This window comes from Pristiophorus japonicus, chromosome 11 (assembly GCF_044704955.1).
Source record: "Pristiophorus japonicus isolate sPriJap1 chromosome 11, sPriJap1.hap1, whole genome shotgun sequence".
NCBI lineage: Eukaryota > Metazoa > Chordata > Chondrichthyes > Pristiophoridae > Pristiophorus > Pristiophorus japonicus.
In genome coordinates, this window is record NC_091987.1 from 72,584,478 (window position 1) to 72,611,748 (window position 27,271).

The 27,271-nt window shown below is 44.7% G+C and overlaps 1 protein-coding gene across 6 annotated transcripts in view; it reads left to right on the forward strand.

The window, feature by feature from the left end:
- The window catches only part of spag17 (sperm associated antigen 17), a 564,758-nt gene that overhangs the window by 241,651 nt on the left and 295,836 nt on the right, over positions 1-27,271 (forward strand). For all 6 annotated transcript variants that reach the window (XM_070893521.1, XM_070893526.1, XM_070893524.1 and 3 more), the window contains 4 exons: positions 3,604-3,803; positions 6,452-6,531; positions 20,283-20,528; positions 22,997-23,108. In XM_070893521.1, the coding sequence (XP_070749622.1) occupies positions 3,604-3,803; positions 6,452-6,531; positions 20,283-20,528; positions 22,997-23,108 (638 nt within the window). The remainder of the gene's footprint in view (positions 1-3,603; positions 3,804-6,451; positions 6,532-20,282; positions 20,529-22,996; positions 23,109-27,271) is intronic.

Sequence of the window (27,271 nt, forward strand, 5' to 3'; positions counted from 1 at the left end):
CTTAGAGTCCTGTGTACGGCATTGCAGCATGTGTGCTCAGTTGAGCAACGCGCCCAGAGAGGCACCACTAAGTTTGTGGTCCTGGCCCTCCAGACCATGGTCGAGGATCCATGTCAACTATACAGGCCCGTTTCTCGGTAAAATGTTTCTGGTGGTGGTGGATGCTTTTTCAAAATGGATTGAAGGTGAAATAATGTCGGGAAGCACCGCCACCGCCACCATTGAAAGCCTGAGGGCCATGTTTGCCATACTGGTCAGTGACAACGGGCCATATTTCACCAGTGCCGAATTTAAAGAATTCATGACTCGCAATGGGATCAAACATGTCGCCTCAGCCCCGTTTAAACCAGCCTCCAATGGGTAGGCAGAGCGGGCAGTACAAACAATCAAACAGAGCCTTAAATGAGTCACAGAAGGCTCACTCCAAACTCGCCTGTCCCGAGTACTGCTCACTACCGCACGAGACCCCACTCGCTCACAGGGCTGCCCCTGGCTGAGCTACTCATGAAAAGGGCACTTAAAACCAGACTCTCGCTGGTTCACCCCAACCTGCATGATCAGGTAGAGAGCAGGCGGCAGCAACAAAATGTAAACGATGGTCGCGCCACTGTGTCACGGGAAATTGATCTGAATGACCCTGTGTATGTGCTAAACTATGGACATGGTCCCAAGTGGATCGCGGGCACGGTAATAGCTAAACAAGGGAGATGGGTGTTTGTAATCAAACTAGACAATGGACAAATTTGCAGAAAGCACCTGGACCAATCGAGGCTGCGGTTCACAGACTGCCCTGAACAGCCCACAGCAGACACCACCTTATTCGCGCCCACAACACACACCCAAAGGATCAACGACACCACGCCGGACCAGGAAATCGAACCCATCACGCCCAACAGCCCAGCAAGGCCAGGCTCACCCAGCAGCCCTGCAGGGCCAACAACACGCCAGCCCAGCGAAGGCACAGCCAACACACCAGAACAGATATTTGTACCGAGGCAGTCCACCAAGGAAAGATAGGCTCCCGACCTCCTCACCTTGTAAATAGTTTTCACTTTGACTTTGCGGGGGAAGTGATGTTATGTATCTGTAAAGCATGTCCTCCCATGTTCCGCCACCAGGGAGCGCATCCCCTGAAGTCCCAAGGTATCCCAGCATCCCTTGGGAGCACTGTATATAAGCTGGCCCCTAAGGCCCGTTCCTCACTCTGGAGTATCTTAAAGACTGAGGTCACTGTTATTTTAACCTCCCTGTGTGCAGTCGCATCTATGTTAGGAACACAACAGAGAGATGCTACATGCAGTGAACATGAATAGAAGTTACACGGACTGCATGGCATTATAATAAGATTTCATGGTCCCAGCATCACATTATATCAATTAGCATCATTTGTACATTATGTTCACATGACTCTCAATTACATGAACGCTGCATGGCCTGGGGATTATGCATGACTTACATGGTGCCAACACCGGATCTGCACCCCACACGGGTGGCCGAGCGATCATGTGCCCCTGAGAGGGCTGCGGTCCGCTCCTCTAGGTTAGTGAGCTCTTCTAGCTCTGCCGGCCCTCCTCCGGTGCGTCGAAAATCACCACGATTGAAAGCAATTTTTTTCTGCAAAGATGACAATAGCATGGTATAAGATAATTGCCTAGGTACTAATACACAGCACACAGATAGACATCCACAATTACCCACCCCAAATGCCTTTCAACAATGTCCAATTAATACATCATTAGCATGCAAGTGATGCATGATGAACACATCTTAGTACAGGAAAACAATATAATAACATCGTTGATAGTAAATAAGGCATGACACCAAGCTTACCAAGATTAACAATGTCACAATGTGACAGATTTACATTTGAAGTTATGAGTCAGTGCGTTATTAAAGTTATCACTTACTCTCGCGGCCGAAACAAGGTCGTTCCAGCGTTTGCGGCACTGGACTGGCCCCTGACGGACCTGGGCAACCGAGGACACCGCCTCGGCAATTTCTGCCCATATTCGCTGGTACCAGGCAACGTGGGTTTCCCACGACCGCCCAGGTCAATTGGTTCCACATGCCTCCACTTCATGGACCAAGGCAGCTTGGGCATCCACCATGAAACATTTTGCCCTCTTCCTCCCTCCTATCTTGGCCTCCACTATTAATTGATCCTCACTACAGGTCGAACCTCCCTTATCCGGAACCCTCGGGACCTGGCAGGTTCTGGATAAGGGATTTTTCTGGATGAAGATTGGTCACATTAAATTGAATGGTACAGGGACTGAGCAAGGGGATATCGGGGCTGGCTAGTTTGGGGCTGGGAGTGCGGCAGAGAGATCATGGTGGGGTCAGTGAATTGTGGGGTCAGGCCAGCGATTGCGTGAGTCTGCAGTGAGCAAGAACTTCAATTTGTTCATGTCGGAGTTCTGCGCATGCGCCACAAGGTGGCCTGGAATGGTTCTGATGATGGGTGGTTCCGGATAAAGGAGTTCTGGATAAGGGAGGTTCAACCTGTACTATCCATTATATATAATAAGTGATCGCTATCTTTTTTTTATGAATCAGAAACAGAGATGAGTGATTCTCCTCGAGTGATTCTCCTCGAATGAATCTCTTTTCTCTCTCTGTCTCTGTCTCTCACATCTACGCATGTGTGGGCTGACCCCTGACCCCCTAATCGCGGGAAAAAGAAGAAAAAAAACGCGCATGCGCAGTAAGGCTATTGTCAAGGACGCCGGCCTTACACGAGGAAAAATACCGCTCCCGCCCGATCACTACCGCTACTGGCGGGGAAATAAAGCTGAAACTAGCAGCTTTGGATCTTAGCGATATTCCAGCGGTATTGAAAAGTCGAGAAGTATATACCGCTGAGATCTGGGCAGTAGCAGTAAAAGTGGAAAGTCTAGCACAAAGTGTTCGGCGCCTTCTCGAATACTTCTCCACTTTGATATGGGACACTTTTAGATAACCTTAGCTTTACAGTTATCCTCGGTTCTGACTCATTCTTCCTTGCGTGGATCCAGATTTGTTGGATATTGAAAGCTACATTAAGTCTTGCATTGACTTCCTGCAGACATTGCAGGGTGCTCTCGAACCTTAAAAGGATAGCTCTCCTGGCATGCCTCTCATACTACAGGACCTCTACTGCTGCAGCACAGAATCTAACTGTTTTTCTATTCAGAGTTCTATTTCTCATGAGATGTACGAATAAAACCTTCCATCACTTTACCTTGCAAAGTACTACAACTGGTCTGTTCCACATTAAGAGGCTGCTGCAGACCTTTAAATACCTGCATAGTTTCAGCTACATAATGTGATCTCCCTGCCCCCTCCCACATTACAGGTGGGCAATTACCATTATTATATTCTGGGAGGTTCAGAAAGAAATAGTGTGTGAATAGTGTGGTAGAAGTCTACGTTCCAATTCTACACCACTAGTGGCACTGGAATTGTTACACTTTTATCTTCAGATTTAAAAGAAGTCACAATCTCTTGAGAGCTATATTATAATGAGGATGGACTGGCATTTCAAGAAACCTTAAAGTTGTTCATCCATATTGCGCGATACAGTATGAATTTGTAATTTTGTTATACTCTATTCCATTTCCCCAGAAACTATTTGGAATATGTTGCCTACTTAATCTCAGACTGGGTAGAAGAAGAGGAAGTCAAATACCAAGCTGAGCTGGCTGCAAAAGAGCTGGAGACCCTGAAATCACCCAACACTCCATCTGAAGTATCTCAAGAAATCCTATCGTCCAATCCTGAGAAACTGAAGAAGGGAAAAGCTGGTTCTGCAAATAAACCAGGCAGTATGTAATGCTATCTACTAATGTCAAATTTTCACAGCAAAAACGTTTTTTTTAAACAATTGCCTTATATCTATTAGCTGCTCAGTGTCTACTGGAAATATATGGATAAAATATTGCCTGAGGTAACTTCAATATGCTGATACATTCATATTACACACTTAACAGTGGCGTTTCAATGGCAAGATAGTGAAGGCAGAACACTTTTAGGGTTTAACAATTTGCATGACTCTGGAGTTCCCAGTGACAAAATGCCTTTAAATGGATTTAGCATTTGGAGGGAATAGTGTGTTGCTTGAAGAGGATAAGGCATTCTCATAATACTTCTGTCTACACAGAAGAAAACTGCTCACTATACTAGGATCATTCGGGAATGCAAAGATAACCCCCAGCTTCTTATCTTTACTACAAACTGTCTTCTTAAACCCCTCTCCCCTGTCACCTCCACCCTCACCTCCAACAACAAGTGTGAGGAGCTCATGGACTTCTTTGTCACTAAGATTGAAACCATCCAATCAGTTGCCTCTGCCACTTCGCTCTCTTCCCCTAGCCCACCGGCCCAAACTTTCTCTAAGGTTCTCCCCTGCTCTAGCCTTGATCTTTCTGCAGCTTCTCTCCGATCTCCCCTCATGACTTCTGCAAGCTTATCTTGTCCATGAGACCCACCTCCTTCTCTTGTCCATGAAACCCATCTCCTGCTGTCTTGATCCTTTTCCTACTAAACTGCTGGCCACTCAACTTCCTTTCATGGCTCTCATGATAGTTGATATTGTTAATGGTATTCTCCAACTCAGGTACTATTCCCCTCTCCTTCAAATCTGCTGTCATCACCCCACTCCTCAAAAAATCTAACCCTTGACCCAATCTTTGCAACTACCACCCCATTTCCAAACTTCCCTTTCCTCTCTCTCCACAGTCCTTGAATGTGTTGCCTCCCAAATTCGTGTCCATCTTTCCCAGAACTTCATGTTTGAATCCTTCCAATCAGGTTTCTGCCCCTGCCACAGTACCGAAACAGCTCTTTATCAAAGTCACAAATGACAAACTATGAAACTGTCACAAAAGTAAACTATTCCTTCTCGACCTGTCTGCAGCCTTTGACACAGTTGACCACACTATTCTCCAATGCCTCACCACTGTTTTTTTTTCCAGATACCAGCATCTGCAGTATTTTGCTTTTATACTACCTCTTTGGTTATCTGCCCTAATATCTCTTTATGTGACAGAGTGCCACATTTTCTTTTATAATGCTCCTGTGAAGCATCTTGGGATAGTTTGCTACATTAAATGCGCTATATAAATACAAGTTGTTGCAGCAGCAGTAGTAGTAGTAACTGCTTTGGGGCACACAGCTGTCCATTTTGTAGATTCCAATGTGGAAGTGTTGCTGTAGGAGTTTAAGTAGAAGAGGGAGGCACTGCTTGGAACCAACAGAGTAAGGCTTCCAAGAAAGCAGATCAGAGCTAAAATGCCCCATCCCACCTCATTACCATGGCAGCACTTGGCCTGCATATTATTGCAAGTGCTGGCCTATTCCACCTCTTCAGGAAATTTCTGAAATCCAGGAGGAAATGTAGAGGGGGTGGATACGCAGTGTAATAGCTCTCCATTCCCTTATTCCTAACCTTTGAATTTGGAGAATTTCCCACATGCTGACCTCAGGAAAACTAATCTCTTTATTATATCTTTGGCTACCTCTAATTTACTTACGCCTTTTCCCAGCATCTAACAACTCAGACACTCATTGTATATCGGTATGATTATTGATGATTGCAACTAGGTGGTAATGACAGAAAATGAGGCGTGTGACATCACCACATCATTACAGTCTTGTCTTTAAAAAAAAGCCCACCCATTTTAGGGCATGCAGTTCCACTGTCTGCTAAAAAATGATAATGGAAAATTCGGCAAAAGTGGGCAGGGATATGGTGAAATACCAATTTTATATTCCCATTCCTGACCCCCCGCCCCCGTAGATGCCAAAAGTAAATGGGTAACATTAGTATTGCAGACCATAGTGGTATTTTTCTTTCTTTGCACTTCCAGACAGGAACTTTGCTTGCTAGGATCACAATTAGGCACATGATGCATGATTTTCTGACCATTACTTAAAAAGCTAGTAAATCATGTGCCATGCATGCCTAAATTTCCACTGTGCTCAAAGTTGACAAGACTCCTTGCCAGAGATTTGGCTTAGTTGGTAGCACTCTCACCACTGAGTGTGAAGGTTGTGGGTTCAAGACTCAATATGTACTTGAGCAGGTGATGTAGGCTGATAACTGCACTGTTAATGGTGCAATTTTTCATTGAAGAAGTTATACTTCATTGAAGAAGCCCAGTGGATTTAAAAGATCCCATGGCTCTTTTCGAAGAACAACAGGGAGGTTTCCTGGTGCCCTGTTCAAAAAATCCTGCCTCAACCAAAAACAATTTATCTGGTCATTAATTCATTTGCTGTTCATCAGCCCTTGCTGTGTGCAAATTGGCTGTCATGTCTGCCGACATAACAATAATGACTGCACTTCAAAAGTAATCCATTGGTTATAAAGCACTTTGGGACATCCTGAGCACCTGACCAGATACTTTATAAAGTTATTTCTTCTTAATCGTAGGTCATAAGTAGTGCTGTAATGTCATTTTTCTTTTTCAAGTGAATAATCCAAAAATCAAAACAGAAATGGAAGAAGAAGAAAAAAGCAATGAACCTTTCATGCGAGAGGGATCACTTAAGGTAAATATTTCACATTTATATTGGCAAAAGTATAACATATTTCCCACTTTTGTTGTGAGGAAAGTTTTATGCATAAACATTATGAAGTGGTGATTTAGAATCAGTCAAAAACATACAACACTCCTCCCTGAGATTGCCGATTCTTGTCAAAACGTAACCAGGAGACAGCCATCAAATGTCTTCACATAAAACTGAGAAGAGCCGTGAATTTAACAGTCGAGCATTTATGAGCTTCACCACCTTGGCAGCAGTAGTCAATACATCTGACCGTTCTTTTGGCATTGTTGTGCATACAGTGTGGTAAAACAACTTTCACCTCAGCAGCAAGTCCACTATTGTGTCCAGTCATGGCTTTTGCCCCATCTGTACAAATCACAACACCCTAAATCCGCTCTTTTTATCTGCCATGCACCAGTTTAAAATTTTGAACAACTTCTCAACAGTAGTTCTCATTAGGATGTAACAGAAAAGTTAAAATGTTCTTTGTTCTCAAATGAGCTAGTGTATCAAACGAAAAGCACCATCTGTACTGCATTGACATTGTTAGTACTCTCACCAATTAGTAATGTAAAAAAGGGCTTTGCCTCACTGCTTTGACAAGCTGATCCTCGATGTCTCCTTGAGTATCAGTAATTCTGCATGTAAAGTCCTCTCCCCTCGGTACAGATTCACACGAGGCATGTAGTGAAGTCAAGGTCACTGTGGACCTGCACCTTTATTTCACAGCTCTGGAATGCTGCACTTGCCTGAGACCTGTCCTTATATATCTCTCTCTTGCAAGTGCACCCCTGGTGGTAAGGTATGCTGGTGGTTACAGGTCATATCTTATTACAGTCATGTATAGCATGTTAGGATACAGTTATATATAATAATGTAAGATACATGACATCACCCTCCCCCAAGGTCTTATTGTCTTTATAGGTTCAGTCTCTCAGGTGGTCTACGCTCTCGCGTGCAGCGTCTGAGTTGTGGTTCAGTTGTTTGCCTTGGTGTCTGTTTTTCTTTGGGTGTGGTTGCTGGTATCTCGCCTGTTTTAATTGGTGTGATTGTTGTTGACTCGCCTGGGCTGTCTGTTGGGATTGCCCTTTCCTCAGATTGTTCCCTCTGTCTGTCCACCAGGTGTGATGCAAGTTCCACATTGCAGTCTGCCTCTGGTTCCGCAGTGTTGTTGGTAAATCTGCTTTTGACTTGGTCTACATGCCTCCGGCAGGTTTTGCCATTGTCCATTTGGACTACCAGTAGCCTGTTTCCTTCCTTGCCCGTTACTGTCCCTGCAAGCCATTTGGGACCCCTGCCATAGTTTAGTACAAACACTTTGTCCCCTATCTCATTCCATCTCCCCCTCGAATTTCTGTCATGGTACTCAGTCAGCTTACGGCGCTTTGCCTCAATGATTTCGTGCATGTCTGGGAGGATTAATGAGAGCCTTGTTATTAAAGTCCTTTTCATCAACAGTTGTGCGGGGGGGATCCCAGTCAGTGAGTGCTGAGATCTGTATGCCAGCAGCAGTCGCGACAGGCGACCCTGCAGCGTGGGACCTTGGATTTTAAGCATGCCTTGTTTAATGATTTGCATTGCTCTCTCCGCCTAGCCGTTGGAGGCCGGCTTGAAGGGTGCCGTCTTGACGTGATTTATGCCGTGGTCAATTATAAAGTCTTGGAATTCTGCGCTGGTGAAGCACGGACCATTGTCACTGACCAATATGTCAGGGATTCCGTGCGTTGCAAATATGGTTGCGAGGCTCTCCACAGTGGTGGAGGTTGTGCTCGAGTTTAAAATGGTGCATTCGATCCACTTTGAAAATGCATCTACAACTACGAGGAACATTTTGCCCATGAATGGGCCCGCATAGTCTACGTGCACCCGCGACCACGGTTTGGTAGGCTCAGTGGAGCTTCCTTGGGGGCATTGCTGAGTTGTGCACAAATGGTGCACCTTTGGACGCAGAGCTCCAAGTCCACGTCAATACCAGGCCAACAGATGTGGGATTTGGCTATGGCCTTCATGAGAACGATTCCCGGGTGCTCGCAGTGGAGCTCCCGGACAAATGCCTCTCTGCCTCGCAGAGGCATGACTATTCGGCTGCCCCACATCAGACAGTCTGCTTGTAGTGATAGCTCATGTATGCGCCTGTGAAAGGGTTTTAATTCCTCGGGGCAGGCATCGCAAGCCTCTGCCCAGTCACCGGTTAGGACACATCTTTTTACTAAGGATAATGTGGGGTCGCTGGCCGTCCAGGCTCTGATTTGGCGAGCCGTCATGGGCGAACCTGTGGACTCAAAGGCATTGATTGCCATGACTATCTCACAGTCCTGTTCGTCAGACCCTTCCATGGTCGCCAGGGGTAGCCTGCTGAGCACGTCGGCACAGTTGTCTGTGCCTGGTCTGTGCCTTATGGTTTGGTCGTAGGACGCCAGCATGAGTGCCCACCGTTGAATTCGTGGCGAGGCGTTGGCGTTTATTGCCTTGCTCTCGGATAGGAGGGACGTGAGGGGCTTGTGGTCGGTTTCTAACGCGAACTTGGCCCCGAAAAGGTATTGGTGCATCTTTTTGACACCGTACACGCACGCGAGCGCCTCCTTCTCGACCATTCCGTACCCACGCTCCACCCACGAAAGTGACTTGGAGGCATAAGCTATGGGTTGTAATTTGCCCGCACTATTGACATGTTGCAAAACGCACCCGACCCCATACGCTGACGCATTGCATGTGAGAACTAGCTTTTTACCTGCGTCAAAGAAAGTCAAAACACTGTTGGAACACAGAAGGTTGCGTGCCTAATTGAAGGCGCGTTCCTGGGCGTTCCCCCCAAAACCAATCGCGCTCCTTCCTGAGTAGCATGTGGCAAAGCTCCAGCAGCGTGCTTAAGTTCTGCATAAAGTTCCCAAAGTAATTGAGTAACCCGAGAAAGGCGCGCAGTTCTGAGACATTCCGGGGCCTGGGTGCCAGGCGAATTGCTTCTGTTTTGGACTCTGTTGGGCGGATTCCATCAGCGGCAATCCTTCTGCCCAAAAATTCAACCTCGGGTGCGAGAAACAGGCACTTGGATTTCTTGACTCGTAGGCCTACCCGATCCAACCGCTTTAGTACTTCCTCCAAATTACGGAGATGGGAGTTGGTGTCGCTGCACGTGATAAGTATGTCGTCTTGAAATACAACCGTCCCCGGGATGGCCTTGAGCAAACTCTCCATGTTGCGCTGGAATATGGCAGCTGCCGACCTGATGCCGAATGGGCATCGATTGTACATGAAAAGGCCTCGATGTGTGTTGATGCTGGTGAGTAGCTTCGATTCCTCGGTCAATTCTTGCGTCATATACGCAGATGTGAGGTCTAATTTTGAGAAAAGTTTACCTCCAGCCCATGTAGCAAATAAGTCCTCCGCTCTGGGCAGCAGGTACTAGTCCTGTAGGGAGACTCTGTTTATGGTAGATTTGTAGTCCCCACAGATTCGTACGGATCCATCAGGCTTCATGACTGGAACGATGGGACTTGCCCAGTCGCTAAATTCCACAGATGATATAATGCCTTCCCGCAGAAGCCTGTCTAGTTCGTGTTCAATCTTTTCCCTCATCACATAGGGTACAGCTCTGGTCTTGTGATGGACCAGTCTAGCATCCTGTGTGATGTAGATTTTGACTTTGGTCCCTTTGAAAGTGCCCACACGTGGCTGAAAGAGATGTTCAAATCGCTTTATAACTGTTGAGCAGGAGGTCCGTTCCTCTAATGACATGGCATGGACATCATCCCTTCCTCGTCGCCACTGCAAAGTCTTGTCCCCTCAGTACAGATGCACATCAGGCATGTAGTGAAGTCAAGGTCACTCTGGACCTGCACCTTTATTTCACAGCTCTGGAATGCTGCACTTGCCTGAGACCTCTCCTTATATATCTCTCTCTTGCAAGTGCACCCCTGGTGGTAAGGTATGCTGGTGGTTACAAGTCATATCTTATTACAGTCATGTATAGCATGTTAGGATACAGTTATATATAATAATGTAAGATACATGATACTGCAGCTAACCGTCTTGTCAGATAGTGGGCTGAGATTTAGCTGGTCAGCAACTTTCTTTGCACATTCTATTGATGTAATTTTAATCGCTGCTGGCACTGCAAAACTTTAAACAATTGAATGAAATTTTCCACTTGCTCTTTTATATGAGACAATATTTCCTTAGCAGCAAGGAACCTTGTCATTGTTGCCAAATTAAAATTAATTCAAGGGTTAAGTCATGGCAGGAGAGCCCAGACCCGTGTCATGCTCCTCCTGTGCTATATGGGAAATCGAGGACATTTCCAGTGTCCCTGACTACTATGTGTGCAGGAAGTGTGTCCAGTTGCAGCTCCTGACGGACCGCATTGCAGCACTGGAGCTGCGCATGCACTCACTCTGGAGCATCCGCGATGCTGAGGATGACATGAATAGCACGTTTAGTGAGTTGGTCACACAGCAGGTAAACGTTACTCAGGCAGATAGGGAATGGGTGACCATCAGACAGAACAGTGGAAGGAAGGTAGTGCAGGGGTCCCCTGCGGTCATCTCCCTCCAAAACAGATACACCATTTTGGGTACTGTTGGGGGAGATGACTCATCAGGGAAAGGCAGCAGCAGCCAAGTTCATGGCACCATGGGTGGCTCTGCTGCACAGGAGGGCAGGAAAAAGAGTGGGAGAGCTATAGCGGTAGGGGATTCTATTGTAAAGGGAATAGATAAGCGTTTCTGCGGCTGCAATCGAGGCTCCAGGATGGTATGTTGCCTCCCTGGTGCAAGAGTCAAGGATGTCTCGCTGCGGCTGCAGGACATTTTGGAGGGGGAGGGTGAACAGCCAGTTGTCGGGTGCATATAGGTACCAACGATATAGGTAAAAAAACGGGATGAGGTCCGATAAGCTGAATTTAGTGAGCTAGGAGTTAAATTAAAAAATAGGGCCTCAAGGTAGTAATCTCAGGACTGCTACCAGTGCCACGTGCTCGTCAGAGTAGAAATAGCAGGATAGTTAAGATGAATACGTGGCTTGAGGAATGGTGCAAGAGGGAGGGATTCAAATTCCTGGGAAATTGGAACCGATTCTGGGGGAGGTGGGACCAGTACAAACCAGACGGTCTGCACCTGGGCAGGACCAGAACCAATGTCCTAGGGGGAGTGTTTGCTCGTGCTGTTGGGGAGGGTTTAAACTAATATGTTAGGGGGATGGGAACCTATGCAGGGAGACAGATGGAAGTAAAATGGGGGCAGAAGCAAAAGGTAGAAAGGAGATAAGGAAAGGTGGAGGGCAGAGAAATCAAAGGCAAAAATCAAAAAGGGCCACATTACAACATAATTCTAAAAGGACAAAGAGTGTTAAAAAAAACAAGCCTGAAGGTTCTGTGTCTCACTGCGAGGAGCATTCGTAATAAGGTGGATGAATTAACTGCAGATAGCTGTTAACGGATATGATGTAATTGGGATTGCAGAGACATGGCTCCAAAGTGACCAAGGCTGGGAACTCAACATCCAGGGTTATTCAATATTCAGGAAGGATAAACAGAAAGGAAAAGGAGGTGGGGTAGCGTTGCTGGTTAAAGAGGAGATTAACACAATAGTAAAGAAGGACATTAGCTTGAATGATGTCGAATATGTATGGGTAGAGCTGTGTAACACCCTAAAAGCAGAAAACGCTAGTGGGAGTTGTGTACAGACCACCAAACAGTGGGAGTGAGATTGGGGATGGCATCAAACAGGAAATTAGGGACGAGTGCAATAAAGGTACAGCAGTTATCATGGGTGACTTTAATCTACATATAGATTGGCTAACCAAACTGGTAGCAACATGGTGGAGGAGGATTTCCTGGAGTATATAAGGGATGGTTTTCTAGACCAATATGTCGAGGAACCAACTAGAGTGCAGGGTCTCTAGACTGGGTCTTGTGTAATGAGAGAGGATTAATTAGCAATCTTGTTGTGCGAGGCCCCTTGGGGAAGAGTGACCATAATATGGTAGAATTCTTCATTAAGATGGAGAGTGACGCAGTTAATTCAGAAACTAGGGTCCTGAACTTAAAGAAAGGTAACTTCGATGGTATGAGACGTGAATTGGCTAGGATAGACTGGCGAATGATACTTAAAGGGTTGACGGTGGATAGGCAATGGCAGACATTTAAAGATCACATGAATGAACTTCAACAATTGTACATCCCTGTCTGGTGTAAAAAATAAAAGGGGGAAGGTGGCTCAACCATGGCTAACGAGGGAAATTAGGGATAGTGTTAAATCCAAGGAAGAGGCATATAAATTAGCCAGAAAAAGCAGCAAACCTGAGGACTGGGAGAAATTGAGAATTCAGCAGAGGAGGGCAAAGGGTTTAATTAGCAGGGGGAAAATAGAGCATGAGAGTAAGCTTGCAGGGAACATAAAAACTGACTGCAAAAGCTTCTGTAGATCTGTGAAGAGAAAAAGATGAGTGAAGGCAAATGTAGGTCCCTTGCAGTCAGAATCAGGTGAATTTATAATGGGGAACAAAGAAATCGCAGACCAATTGCACTTTGGTTCTGTATTCACTAAGGAAGACACAAATAACCTTTCGAAAATACTAGGGAACCGAGGGTCTAGCAAGAGGGAGGAACTGCAGGAAATCCTTATTGGTCAGGAAATTGTGTTAGGGAAATTGATGGGATTGAAGGCTGATAAATCCCCAGAGCCTGATAGTCTGCATCCCAGAGTACTTAAGGAAGTGGCCCTAGAAATAGTACTTGCATTGGTGATCATTTTCCAACATTCTATAGACTCTGGATCAGTTCCTATGGACTGGAGGGTAGCTAATGTAACCCCACTTTTTAAAAAAGGAGGGAGAGAGAAAACAGGGTATTATAGACCGGTTAGCCTGACGTCGGTAGTGGGGAAAATGTTGGAATCAATTATTAGAGACGTAATAGCAGCGCATTTGGAAAGCAGTGACAGGATCGGTCCAAGTCAGCATGAATTTATGAAAGGCAAATCATGCTTGACAAATCTTCTAGAATTTTTTGAGGATGTAACTAGTCGAGTGGACAAGGGAGAACCAGTGGATGTGGTGTATTTGGACTTTCAAAAGGCTTTGAAAGAGATTGGTGTGCAAAATTAAAGCACTTAGTATTGGGGGTAATGTATTGACGTGGATAGAGAACTGGTTGGCAGACAGGAAGCAAAGAGTATCAATAAACGGGTCCTTTTCAGAATGGCAGGCAGTGACTAGTGGTGTACCGCAAGGTTCAGTGCTGGGCCCCCAGCTATTTAAAATATACATTAATGATTTGGACGAAGGAATTGAATGTAATATCTCCAAGTTTGCAGATGACACTAAGCTGGGTGGCAGTGTGAGCTGTGAGGAGCATGCTAAGAGGCTGTAGGGTGACTTGGACATGTTAGGTGAGTGGGCAAATGCATTGCAGATGCCGTACAATGTAAATAAATGTGAGGTTATCCACTTTGGTGGCAAAAACATGGAGGCAGAATATTATCTGAATGGTGACAGATTAACAAAAGGGGAGGTTCAATGAGACCTGGGTGTCAGGGTGCATCAGTCATTGAAATTTGGCATGCAGGTACACAGGCGGTGAAGAAGGCAAGTGGCATGTTGGCCTTCATAGCTAGGGGATTTGAGTATTGCAGTTGTACAGAGCCTTGGTGAGGCCTCACCTGGAATATTGTGTTCAGTTTTGGTCTCCTAATCTGAGGAAGGACATTCTTGCTATTGAGGGAGTGCAGCGAAGATTCACCAGACTGATTCCCGGGATGACAGGACTGACATATGAGGAGAGACAGGATCGACTAGGCTTATATTCACTGGAATTTAGAAGAATGAGAGGAGATCTCATAGAAGCATATAAAATTCTGATGGGATTGGACAGGTTCGATGCAGGAAGAATGTTCCCGATGTTGGGGAAGTCCAGAACCAGGGGTCACAGTCTAAGGATAAGGGGTAAGTCATTTAGGACCAAGATGAGGAGAAACTTCTTCACTCAGAGAATTGTGAACGTGTGGAATTCTCTACCACAGAAAGTTATTGAGGTCAGTTCGTTAGATATATTCAAAAGGGAGTTAGATGTGGCCCTTATGGCTAAAGGGATCAATGGGTGTGGAGAGTCAGCAGGAATAGGGTACTGAAGTTGCATGATCAGCCATGATCATATTGAATGGTGCTGCAGGCTCGAAGTGCCGAATGGCCTACCCCTGCACCTATTTTCTATGCTTCTATGGGCCCAAGTTTCGGCTCGAGTTGCTCCTATTTTTTTGGAGCAACTAGTTTAGCATGGAGTATCTTAGAAATCGCAATTCTCAGCATTTAGTTTGCTCCAGTTCTAGTTAGTTAGAATAGTTTCGTTTTAGTACAGTTTTTTTTTTCAAAAGGTGGTGTTACCAGCTACTTATGCCTGTTTTGTAAGTTTAGTCAGTGAAAAGTTACTCCAAATAAACTTAGAACGCAGTAAGTGTCGATTTTGTACGCTCAGAAAAACCTTGCCTACACTTTTAGGTGCAGGTAGCGAGAGATGGAGGAGGGCAGTAGGGAAGTTACAGGATTTTACAAAGCATTAAACACTTCACTTTTACCAATAAAGAGCCATCATCAATAATAAATGATAAATAAATCAATAAATCAATCAATCAAAAAAAAATTAAAAAATTAAAAATAAAAGATAATAAAAAATCAATCAAATTAAAAAATGTAAGTTTCTACTCACCTACTGCAGCACCGGGAACCCTCCAAAAGCCTGCTGAAGAGTTGCTCGGGCGGGCCCCGCTGCCGACGAGGAGTTCGGGCAGGGCCCACCCCCGAGGAGATGCCGGTCGGGCGGGCCCCGCTGTCAACGAGGAATTCGGGCGGGGCCCGCCCCCGAGGAGATGCTGGTCGGGCGGGCTCGCCACTGAGGAGGTAACTGCAGGCAGGTCACTCGGCCCGGGATGGGGGCAACATCCCTTCGACCAGGGATAGGGTCGTCGCCTGGAGACAGAACGTGCTGGGAGGGCCAGGAGCTACTGCGCATGCGCGCAGCCTCCATTGCGCACGGGCATAGCTGCCGGCACTCCTTTTGGCTCAGGGCTGTAGCTCCGCCCCCATCAGCTCCTCCTACTCCGCGCTGAGCTGCAAACGGGCCTACAGATATCGGAGAATCGCGAGGTAAATATTTGCCGCTTTTTCAATTCTAGAAATTAGACAGGCCTCTCCAAGGTGCGCCGTTCCACCGGGGATCCGAAACTTGAGCCCTATGGTTTCTAATATGGGATGCTTCAAGTGCTTTGGCAGGGATAGCACTGCATTTGTTGATTATCTGCATATGTCCTTTCAGTTGAAAGAGCTTTTGTTTGAAAAAAATCTTATGGTCTATCTTTGAGGGCAAGGTGTTTGGTTTCCAAGTTGTGTTTTTGTTCGCTTGGTTTCATGCCATCCTGAGCAAGAACTTCAGTACAAACAATACATTGCAGTCGCGGACTGTATATGTGAATCCAAGTTGAAATAGGAACGATCATATTTCCTATTTTTCTTTTGTCCGGCTTTACTTGTTCCTTCCCCAGGATCAACATACTCAACTTCAATACAACGCTCCATTCATTTACAATTCATTATATAATACCCGATTTTAACAACATTTCGATTGAATAGTTTTACATCACTTTGGTTAGAAGTTTAAGGGGCAATCTGAAGGACAAATGTCCTCAGTTTGAATAAAGTTATTTAATCATTTTTAACAGTATCCTGTAACTTGACTAATTGCTTGATTATCTTCTCATCAGTATCTTTCCAAGAATTAATATTAAAACTCCTCACTGACCCAGTTAATTTCTGATGTTTTGGGGGATTCTTTGTGAAATTGGCTTGGAGCATCCTGACACTGAAGGCGTTTGAACTTATCAGCTGGGAAATTCCTCGGATCCGTCTCTGCGTCGCCAGACTTTACTTCACTGGAAGTGCACTGGAAACGCCTTTTACACAAGTAAACAGAGATTCTGCTACACTTTCAGCGAAGTGAAGTCTGACAAATTCGGAGCAGACCCGATGATCTGGTCCGACATCTTCCTGATAGCTTCATCTCATGCTGGGTACCACATTGGCTGAATGAGTTCTCAACATTTGTTTTGCCTCATCCTACGGTCCCTCCTGCTGTAGTCTATCCTTCTGGGGAATTGTATGCAATATTTTCCTTGATGACAAAATAATGTTTATTATTGTTTGTTGTTAGTGTTGAATTTGACAACTATTTAAAAATTTTCAGAATTTATCTTCTAGAATTCCCACTAAAGTAACAAAGCTTTAACAATCATGCAGTATTTTAGGACATGGAAACCATTTAATTGAAATCTTCCTAGTGCAGGTATCATCTCAGAATATTTAGTGCACAGGATGATGCCCTTTGATTTGTGAATTCATTTTTAGGATAAATGTAGATCTTCTGTCTGAAAATGTACAAAGTACACATTAATAACCGTAACATTTATCTTTGCTGACCTTGTGAGGTAATTAAACCTCATGCTGAATTGGAGAGGAGTCCTGGGGATTATGCAGTTGCCATTCACTACTTGCGACACTTCACATAGTTCTGGTTGCTATATTGACAGGTCTCATGCCATCCAGTCACACTATTCCATTCCCCCATGCTTAATTTTAGTCAGAATCATATTTACATCACTCTGCAAGGAGTTTCAGGTTCTCTTACACCTGCTTCATTTTTCATTTACATTTACATTTTACACGCTGGTACTGTTTTATAAACATTCCAGCTTTAGAAACATAGAAACATAGAAAATAGGTGCAGGAGTAGGCAATTCGGCCCTTCTAGCCTGCAGCACCATTCAATAAGATCATGGCTGATCATTCACCTCAGTACCCCTTTCCTGCTTTCTCTCCATACCCTTTGATCCCTTTAGCAGTAAGGGCCATATCTAACTCCCTCTTGAATATATCCAACGAACTGGCATCAACAACTCTCTGCGGAAGAAAATTCCACAGGTTAACAACTCTCTGAGTGAAGAAGTTTCTCTTCACGTCAGTCCTAAATGGCTTACCCCTTATCCTTAGACTGTGACCCCGGTTCTGGACTCCCCCAACATCGGGAACATTCTTCCTGCATCTAACCTGTCCAGTCCCATCAGAATTTTATATGTTTCTATGAGATCCCCTCTCATTCTTTTAAACTCCAGTGAATACAGGCCCAGTCGATCCAGTCTCTCCTCATATGTCAGTCCTGCCATCCCGGGACTCAGTCTGGTGAACCTTCGCTGCACTCCCTCAATAGCAAGAACGTCCTTCCTTAGATTAGGAGACCAAAACTAAACACAATATTCCAGGTGAGGCCTCACCAAGGCCCTGTACAACTGCAGTAAGACCTCCCTGCCCCTGTACTCAAATCCCCTAGCTATGAAGGCCAACATGCCATTTGCCTTCTTCACCGCCTGCTGCACCTGCATGCCAACCTTCAATGACTGATGCACCATGACACCCAGGTCTCGTTGCACTCCCCTATTCCTAATCTGCCGCCATTCAGATAATATTCTGCCTTCACGTTTTTGCCACCAAAGTGGATAACCTCACATTTATCCACATTATACTGCATCTGCCATGCATTTGCCCACTCACCTAACCTGTCCAAGTCACCCTGCAGCCTCTTAGCATCCTCCTCACAGCTCACACCGCCACCCAGCTTAGTGTCATCTGCAAACTTGGAGATATTACTCTCAATTCCTTTATCTAAATCATTGATGTATATTGTAAATAGCTGGGGTCCCAGCACTGAGCCCTGCGACACCCCACTAGTCACTGCCTGCCATTCTGAAAAGAACCCGTTTATCCCGAATCTCTGCTTCCTGTCTGCCAACCAGTTGTCTATCCACGTCAATACATTACCCCCAATACCATGTGCTTTAATTTTGCACACCAATCTCTTGTGTGGGACCTTGTCAAAAGCCTTTTGAAAGTCTAAATACACCACATCCATTGGTTCTCCCTTGTCCACGTTACTAGTCACATCCTCAAAAAATTCTAGAAGATTTGTCAAGCATGATTTCCCTTTCATAAATCCATGCTGACTTGGACCGATCCTGTCATTGCTTTCCAAATGCGCTGCTATTTCATCTTTAACAATTGATTTCAACATTTTCCCCACTACTGATGTCAGGCTAACCGGTCTATAATTCCCTGTTTTCTCTCTCCCTCCTTTATTAAAAAGTGATGTTACATTAGCTACCCTCCAGTCCATAGGAACTGATCCAGAGTCGATAGACTGTTGGAAAATGATCACCAATGCAGCTGCTATTTCTAGGGCCACTTCCTTAAGTGCTCTGGGATGCAGACTATCAAGCCCCAGGGATTTATCGGCCTTCAATTCCATCAATTTTCCAAGCACAATTTCCTGATTAATAAGGATTTCCTTCAGTTCCTCCTTCTCGCTAGATCCTCGGTCCCCTAGTATTTCAAGAAATTTATTTGTATCTTCCTTAGTGAAGACAGTACCAAAGTATTTGTTCAATTGGTCTGCCATTTCTTTGTTCCCCATTATAAATTCACCTGATTCTGACTGCAAGGGACCTACGTTTGTCTTCACTATCTTTTCCTCTTCACATATCTTTAGAAGCTTTTTCAGTCAGTATTTATGTTCCCAACAAGCTTCCCCTTATACTCTATTTTTCCCTTCCTAATGAAACTCTGTCCTCCTCTGCTAAATTCTAAATTTCTCCCAGTCCTCAGGTTTGCTGCTTTTTCTGGCCAATTTATATGCCTCTTCCTTGGATTTAACACTATCCCTAATTTCCCTTGTTAGCCACAGTTGAGCCACCTTCCCCATTTTATTTTTACTCCAGACAGGGATGTACAATTGTTGAACTTCATCCATGTGATCTTTAAATGTTTGCCATTGCCTATCCACCGTCAACCCTTTAATATCATTCGCCAGTCTACTCTAGCCAATTCACATCTCAATCCATCGAAGTTACCTTTCTTTAAGTTCAGGACCCTAGTCTCTGAATTAACTATGTCACTCTCCATCTTAATAAAGAATTCTACCATATTATGGTTACTATTCCCCAAGGGGCCTCTCACAACAAGAGCAACACTTCCATTTTTACCAGTGCTTCCTCTGTCACCCCTCCCCCCTTGAGTTTTTGGGCCTCACAACATAACCTAGCCAATTGCTGGTGGAACATGTGGTTTTGTCCTGCCCAACAATATTTAAATTAGATGAATCCAGGATTTCTGATCAAGTGAGCATTGAACGGACAGGTCTCCCACTCTGATGAACATACAGTGGTGGATTATGGGAGTCAAAATTTGAGGGGGTCAAATGTCTAAGTTATTCTTGATAATTCACTTTAACCAGTGGTGAAGTTTCAAACATGAGAAGGAATTTCTTCTCCCAGAGGGTTGTGAATCTGTGAAATTCTCTGCCCAAGGAAGCAGTTGAGGCTAGCTCAATGAATGTATTCAAGTCACAGATAGATAGATTTTTAACCAATAAGGGAATTAAGGGTTACGGGGAGCGGGCGGGTAAGTAGAGCTGAGTCCACAGCCAGATCAGCCATGATCTTGTTGAATGGCGGAGCAGGCTCGAGGGGCTAGATGGCCTACTCCTGTTCCTAATTCTTATGTTCTTATGCCATTTTAAAAAAAAATCCAAATTCCACTTTGTCATTTTCAAGTTGGAAAATTATGTTATATTATTACTCACTTTAAAATATTGTTGACCAGTACAGAAAATACAAACAATATTGTATATTCTTAAATGTATTTACTGTTTTCTTGGTCCATAGGCTTGGAAGAAAGACCAGGAGAAGTTGAAAGAGGAGGAACAGAAAAAAGAAAAAAAAGGCAAGAAAGACAGGCCACTTAGCAAAAAGAAGGAATTAACTGTAGAACTATCGCCGTCCAAAGCAAATAAGCCATCAAAGAAATCAGCAAAACAGGACAATAACATCATCAAAGAAGAGCACAAAATAATTTCAGAGGCTGAGCCAGAAGCTCAGGAATCACCTGAGATAATTGAGAAATTCTACCAGGTTTGCTATATTTACATTTGGCAGAATTTTAACACCCAGACCTAGACACAAAATGACCAACGGTTATTACAAATTAGCAAAAGATAACACGGTAAACCTCAGCAGGTTCAGTGCCAGCATGGTGGAATGCAAGAGCCTGAAATCACATGGGGGATCTTTTTTTCTGAATCCGCTTGATTTTCTGCCCAAAGTGCAGGAGTTTCGTTAAAGGTATGGAAGTAGTTAATTTTAACAAGTGGGTTGAATTTTCCTCTGGTCTCACTCTACCCACAGAAGTAAAGGGAGCCGGGACTTCCGGCCACCCATTAGTTGCTCCACTGACCGAGGTGTTTCCTGGGGTCAGGATGATTACCATATTTAGCGTGGGCACTGAGGCCACCTGAGATGGGAGAACAAAGTTTTTACGGCACTTCACTGCAGCATAGGGTGTCTGGTGATGCGAGCTGAAGACTCCAGAGTTCTTTTAAATGCTTCAAGATTTTGAGATTGTCGCTTTGTCTGCATAATAGCTACCTCTATTTGATCCCCACCACTTTCAAAGTGGTCAAGAGAACTTGATGTACCTCGGTAGCAACAGTGTGAGCATTCAGTAGGTGCACATCTCCTACTGAGAAATACATCCTTCACAAAGCCCCAGGAATTTCTACATGCTCCATGATGTATTGCAGTTCCAATAAGCATTACTGCATGAATGTGTGTGTTGAACGCCTCCATAGATATCATCAGACATTGCTACCTTTACACAGACTCAAATAACTGCAAATACGAATTGTACTTAGATAGCATTGTATTAATATGCAGACTTTTTGAAGTATGAACGGCAGAGCTCTACAGCTATGGAAAAGCACAAGCAGGCCCTCAAGCTTTAGTCAAAATGGTCATTTGACATCTAACTTCCCTCCGAGAATCATAGAATCATAGAAATTGACAACACAGAAGGAGGCCATTTCAGCCCATCGTGTCCGCGCCGGCCAACAAAGAGCTATGCAGCCTAATCCCACTTTCCAGTTCTTAGTCCGTAGCCCTGTAGGTTGCAGCACTTTCACGTGCATATCCAAGTACTTTTTAAATGTGGTGAACGTTTCTGTCTCTACCACCCTTTCAGGCAGTGAGTTCCAGATCCCCAACATCCTCTAGGTGAAATAATTCCCCTCAAATCTCCTTTAAACCTCCTACTAATTACTTTAAATCTATGCCCCCTGGTTGTTGACCCCTCTGCTAAAGGAAATAGGTCCTTCCTATCCACTTTATCTAGGCCCCTCATAGTTTTAGACACCTTAATAAGGTCTTGCCTCAGCCTCCTCTGTTCCAAAGAAAACAAAACCAGTCTATCCAATCTTTCCTCACAACTAAAATTCTCCAGTCCAGGCAACATCCTCGTAAATCTCCCCCTGTACCCTCGCTAATGCAATCACAACTTTCCTGTAATGTGGTGCCCAGAACTGCATGCAGTACTCTAGCTGTGGCCTAACTACTGTTTTATACAGTTCAAGTTTAACCTGCCTGCTTTTGTATTCTATGCCTCGACTAATAAAGGCAAGTCTTTCATGTGCCTTCTTAACCACCATATTTACCTGGCCTTCAGGGATCAGTGGACATGCACTCCAAAGTCCCTTTGTTTCTCTACGCTTCTCACTGTCCTATCATTGTGTATTCCCTAGCCTTGTTAGCACTCCTCAAGTGCACTACCTCACATTTCTCCGGATTGAATTCCATTTGCCATTGTTCTGCCCACCTGACCAGTTCATTGATATCTTCCTGCAGTCTACAGCTTTCTTCTTCGTTATCAACCACACAGCCAATTTTTGTATCATCAGCAAACTTCTTAATCATACCCCTTACATTCAAGTCTAAATCATTGATATATACCACAAAAAGCAAGGGACCTAGTACTGAGCCCTGTGGAAGCCCACAGGAAACAGCCTTCCAGTCACAAAAATATCCATCAACAATTACCCTGTGCTTCCTGCCTCTGAGCCAATTTTGAATCCAACTTGCCACTTTGCCTTGGATCCTTTTACTTTCATGACCAGTCTTCTATGTGACTCCTGCGGCCCTTAACAACACTGGATGTCAGCAATGCTCCCGTATTCCTTGCGCACAGTAGTGCTCGGGCAGAAATGATGGGAAATACATTGTATGATTCTCTCATCCTAATACACTTGACCATATTTGGGCAGTCATGTTACACACCCAATATCACTTCTGGCAGAAAATGCTGGAAGTAATGTGGTGATGGGGGATTGCAGCATTACCCTCCACCCGATTTTTCTTCCACCAACCACCCAGGTTATGCCAGTAACTAAAGAGGAAATTCTTGTCTCCAGTGCCATAAATGGAAAATGTTCCATATACCTGTATTTAAAAACTTTTGCCTTGTTTATCAGAATTGTTTTTTATATTGAAAATTAAACAAGAGCTCCTTGTTCCCAGATTCAGTGACTGTTACCTGTGCTATTTATTTGCAGTTTACTGGATACAATTTTGGAAATGATTTAATTCGAGTATCTGGTGAAGTCAGATCTCTGTTTCCTGCTGATGGAGGACACATTCAAGTGAAAATCATAAACTTCTTACGTGGTAACTACTTGATAAATCATGAATAATCTTGTAATTAAAGATTACTACTAAACCAAATAACATTTCTAAGTTCCCAGACAACTATAACTGCTAAGCAGCTGAAGCCTGTATATAATCCATGAAATGTACGGGGACTAATCCAATTGATTTTAGCTTCTGAATCAACTGGTTTTGCAGATACTTTGAGATTAATATTTGAGCCTCCAATCCTCTGCTTAGCCTCCGTGTTCTAAATCTTTGAGGTATTCATATTTACAAATTATAGACTAGATTTTCTATTGTCATTAATATATTTATTTTAAGCTGGTTAATGTTGGTGCTAAAATAATTCCACTGATTGGAAAATATAGGATGTTATCTCCGAATATGGTAAGCATAGTGTCAGTATTGTATCACCTAGTGCATTCAATGCGCCCAATAAGCCAAGCATATGTTGGATGTAACTGATTACTGTAACTGTTGATCAGTAAGGGTTCATTGGCACTTTACCATGCTAGGAGCTACAGTATTGTAACATTAAGGCTCTAATTTGAAATAGTAAAACTCAATTTGAAAATTACTTGTAATATTTATGTTCATTATAATGTGAGTTACAATGTTATGAATATTGGCACTGTATTAAAATGCTACCAGTTTTAGATTTCTCTCACTGGACACCTAGTTGCCTCACTTGGCTATACAAAATGTCAGATGAGAGAGCTAGGTATTAACAGGCAACTCCAGGAACTTGAGCACATAAATCTAGGCTGACACTCCACTGCAGTGCTGAGGGAGTGCTGCACTGTCGGAGGTGCCGTCTTTCGGATGAGACGTTAAACCGCGGCCCCGTCTGCTCTCTCAGGTGGACATAAAAGATCCCATGGCACTATTTCGAAGAAGAGCAAGGGAGTTATCCACGGTGTCCTGGCCAATATTTATCTCTCAATCAACATAACAAAAAAATAGGTTATCTGGTCATTATCACATTGCTGTTTGTAGGAGCCTGCTTGTGTGCAAATTGGCTGCTGCATTTTCCATTTTGCAACAGTGACTACACTCCAAAAGTACTTCGTTGGCTGTAAAGCGCTTTGAGACGTGCGGTGGTCATGAAGGATGCTATATAAATCCAAGTCTTTCTTTCTTTCTTTCTTTCTTTCTTTCTTTCTTTCTTTCTTTCTTTCTTTCTTTCTTTCTTTATTACTATACAGTTGAGCATCTCACAGACTCAAAACAAAAAGGTAAAAATGGTTTTCTACAACATTTTAAATAAATTAGTTTCAAGGGGCATTTTAAAATCATTTATTGTATTGAAATTGCGGTATCTACTGTGATATATTCTTTACGAACTCACACACACAGACTCCATGATGGCTGTTAACTCAGGAACTTGTCAAGTGACCTGACCTGTTTATTCTTGTAAACAGCAATGGCTGCATTACAACAGTAGTCCACTAGGTGGAGCAGTAGTCCATCATCATCATAGGCAGTCCCTCGAAATGAGGATGACTTGCTTCCACGCCAAAAAAGGATAAGTTCACAGGTGTTCCAATGAAGGACCTAAAACTCCAGGTCCTGAACTACATCCTGAAGGGTGGAAGATGCCTGTGCTTGGATTTTTTTAACGTGTGGTGGCCGTTGCACACCAGCCACCACATGGGCTTGACAGAGCTGGGTCTTGGTCCAGTGGCAAGGATTACCCAAGATGACTGGAGACCAGCTCTGCTGCACGGACCTAGTGCGTACACATATCGCAGTGTGGGCTGGCCCGTGCTGCCCCTGGGCCCTGGCCCCAAACTCACGCCTCTCTTAAAAGGCTTAAATAGTCTATTAAAGAAGCCTGATATCTCAATAGCCAGTTTAATGTTGCCACCTTCCCCATCCTGTCGCTAAGTGTCTTTGGTGAAGTGGCTGTCAATCACAGATAACTTTTATGCATAAAGACCTGATTTTAACATCATGTAATTATATTAACAAAAAGGAGATTTCCTCTAGAATATGTTGGAAAATATTGCCCACCATATTCCACCAATTGAATATGGTAAATTCTCATGGACTGTACCTTTCCTCCCAATTTACCCTTTCTCATCTAGTCTCCTCCTTAAGTTTTGCTAGTCAGGTATTGTCCCCTGATGAGGAAGTTCTGGAAAGGTCTCTGCAAATGAGCGGTGTGTTAACGAGGTAGTTTTGTGAGTCTCTGTTCGTGGCATGCAGGAGCGCGGGTTGCAGAATTGACACTGCCCTTTTATAACCTTATCTCTTGCCTGTTTGCTTCTTGTTTAGTGAGACTCCATGTTTCTAGCCTTGCCATGCAACAGCCTCAAGAAAGAACTTGCATTTATATAGCGCCTTTCATGATCTCAGGACATCCAAAAGTGCCTTACAGCCACTTAAGGACACTTGAAATGCAGTCACCGTCGAAATGCAGGAAATGCGGCAGCCAACCTATGGACAGCAAGGTCCCACAAACCAATGCAACAATGAACAGACGATCTGTCTAGTGATGTTGGTTGAGGACACTGGGCAGAACTCCTCTGCTCCTCCCCGAATAGCGCCATGGGATCCTCCGCATCCACCTGAGAGGTCAGATGGGACCGCTTGCTCAGTACTGCAGTGAAGTGCCAGCCTAGATTATGTTGAGAACCAGAGGGTACAGATTTAAGGTGATTGGTAGAAGAACCAAAGGCGACATGAGGAAATACGTTTTTACGCAGCGATGATTAAGATCTGGAATTCACTGCCTGTAAGGGAAACAGATTCAATTGTGGCTTTCAAAAGGGAATTGGATAAGTACCTGAAGGAAAAAAATTGGAAGGGCCACGGGGAAAGGGCGGGGGAGTGGGACTAGCTGAAATGCTCTTGCAGAGAGCCAGCGCAGGCTTGTCGGGCCATATGGCTTCCTTCTGTGCTATAATCATTCTATGATTCTATGTGATCAAGTGTCTGGAGTGGGACTTGAACCTACACTGCCTGACTCAGAGGCAAGAGTGCTACAAACTGATCCATGGGGTTGGGGTGGTCTTGGATCTGGCCTAGAGACGGCGAAGGTTAAACAGGTTCCCACTGGTTCTGTAGTTTAGTTCGACTCCAGCGGGGAGCTCGTTGACTGTGAGGTGGAGCATGGCAGCGAGGAAGATTGAGAAGAGGGTTGGGGCAATGACGCAGCCCTGCTTGACCCCGGACGTGGATTGAGTCTGTGATGGATCCGTTGGTAAGGATCACGGCCTGCATGTCGTCATGGAGCAAGTGGTGGATGGTGACGTACTTTTGGGACCATCCAAAGCGGAGGAGGACGCGCCATAGACCCTCGCGGTTGACAGTGTCAAAGGCCTTTCTAAGGTCGAAGGAAGCCATGTATAAGGGCTGGCGCTGCTCCCTGCATTTTTCCTGCAGCTGTCATGCTGCAAAAATCATGTCCGTTGTGCCCTGTAGGGGACGAAATCCGCACTGCGACTCTGGGAGCAGCTCCAGGGGAAAGCTGGTTGACCAAAACTCTAGCGATGGCTTTCCCAGTGGCTGATAGCAGGGAGATTCCTCTGTAGTTGGACTTGTCCCCCTTTTTAAAGATGTTCTCGATCACTGCATCTCTAAGATCTCCCGGCATGCTCTCCTCTCTCCAGATGAGAGAGATGCGGTCATGTATTCACACCAACAGTGCCTCTCCGCCATACTTCAGCGCCTCAGCAGGGGTTCCATCCGCTCCCGTAGCCTTGTTTTTTTAGCTGTCTTATGGCTTTTTCTACCTCGTGCAGTGTTTGGGTCTCACTGAGATGGTGGCGGGTAGCGTGCTGCGGAATGGAGTCGAGAACACTCGAGTCAAAGGCAATCTCGATTGAGGAGATCTTCGAAGTGCTCTTTCCAGTGGGCCCTTGATGAGTGTTTCCCCGTTCTTGGCCAGCAGTGGGGTGGGGCCTTGGGTGTTTGGACCAAAGGTGGCCTTGACTGCGATGAAGAATCCTCACATATCATGCTCTATCTCCTGTGCTTTCTCCATCCACCACCTGTTCTTTAGGTCCCAGGTTTTTTGTTGGACCTCAGTCTTGAGCCGTCTGTAATGCTGCTTTGCTGCTCCCGAGTTGCGTTGTTGTTTAAGGCTCAGAAATGCCCTGCGCTTGCAATCTATAAGCTCTTGAATCTCCTGATCATTCTCATCAAGGATAGGTAAAAAAATGGTATGAGGTCCGACA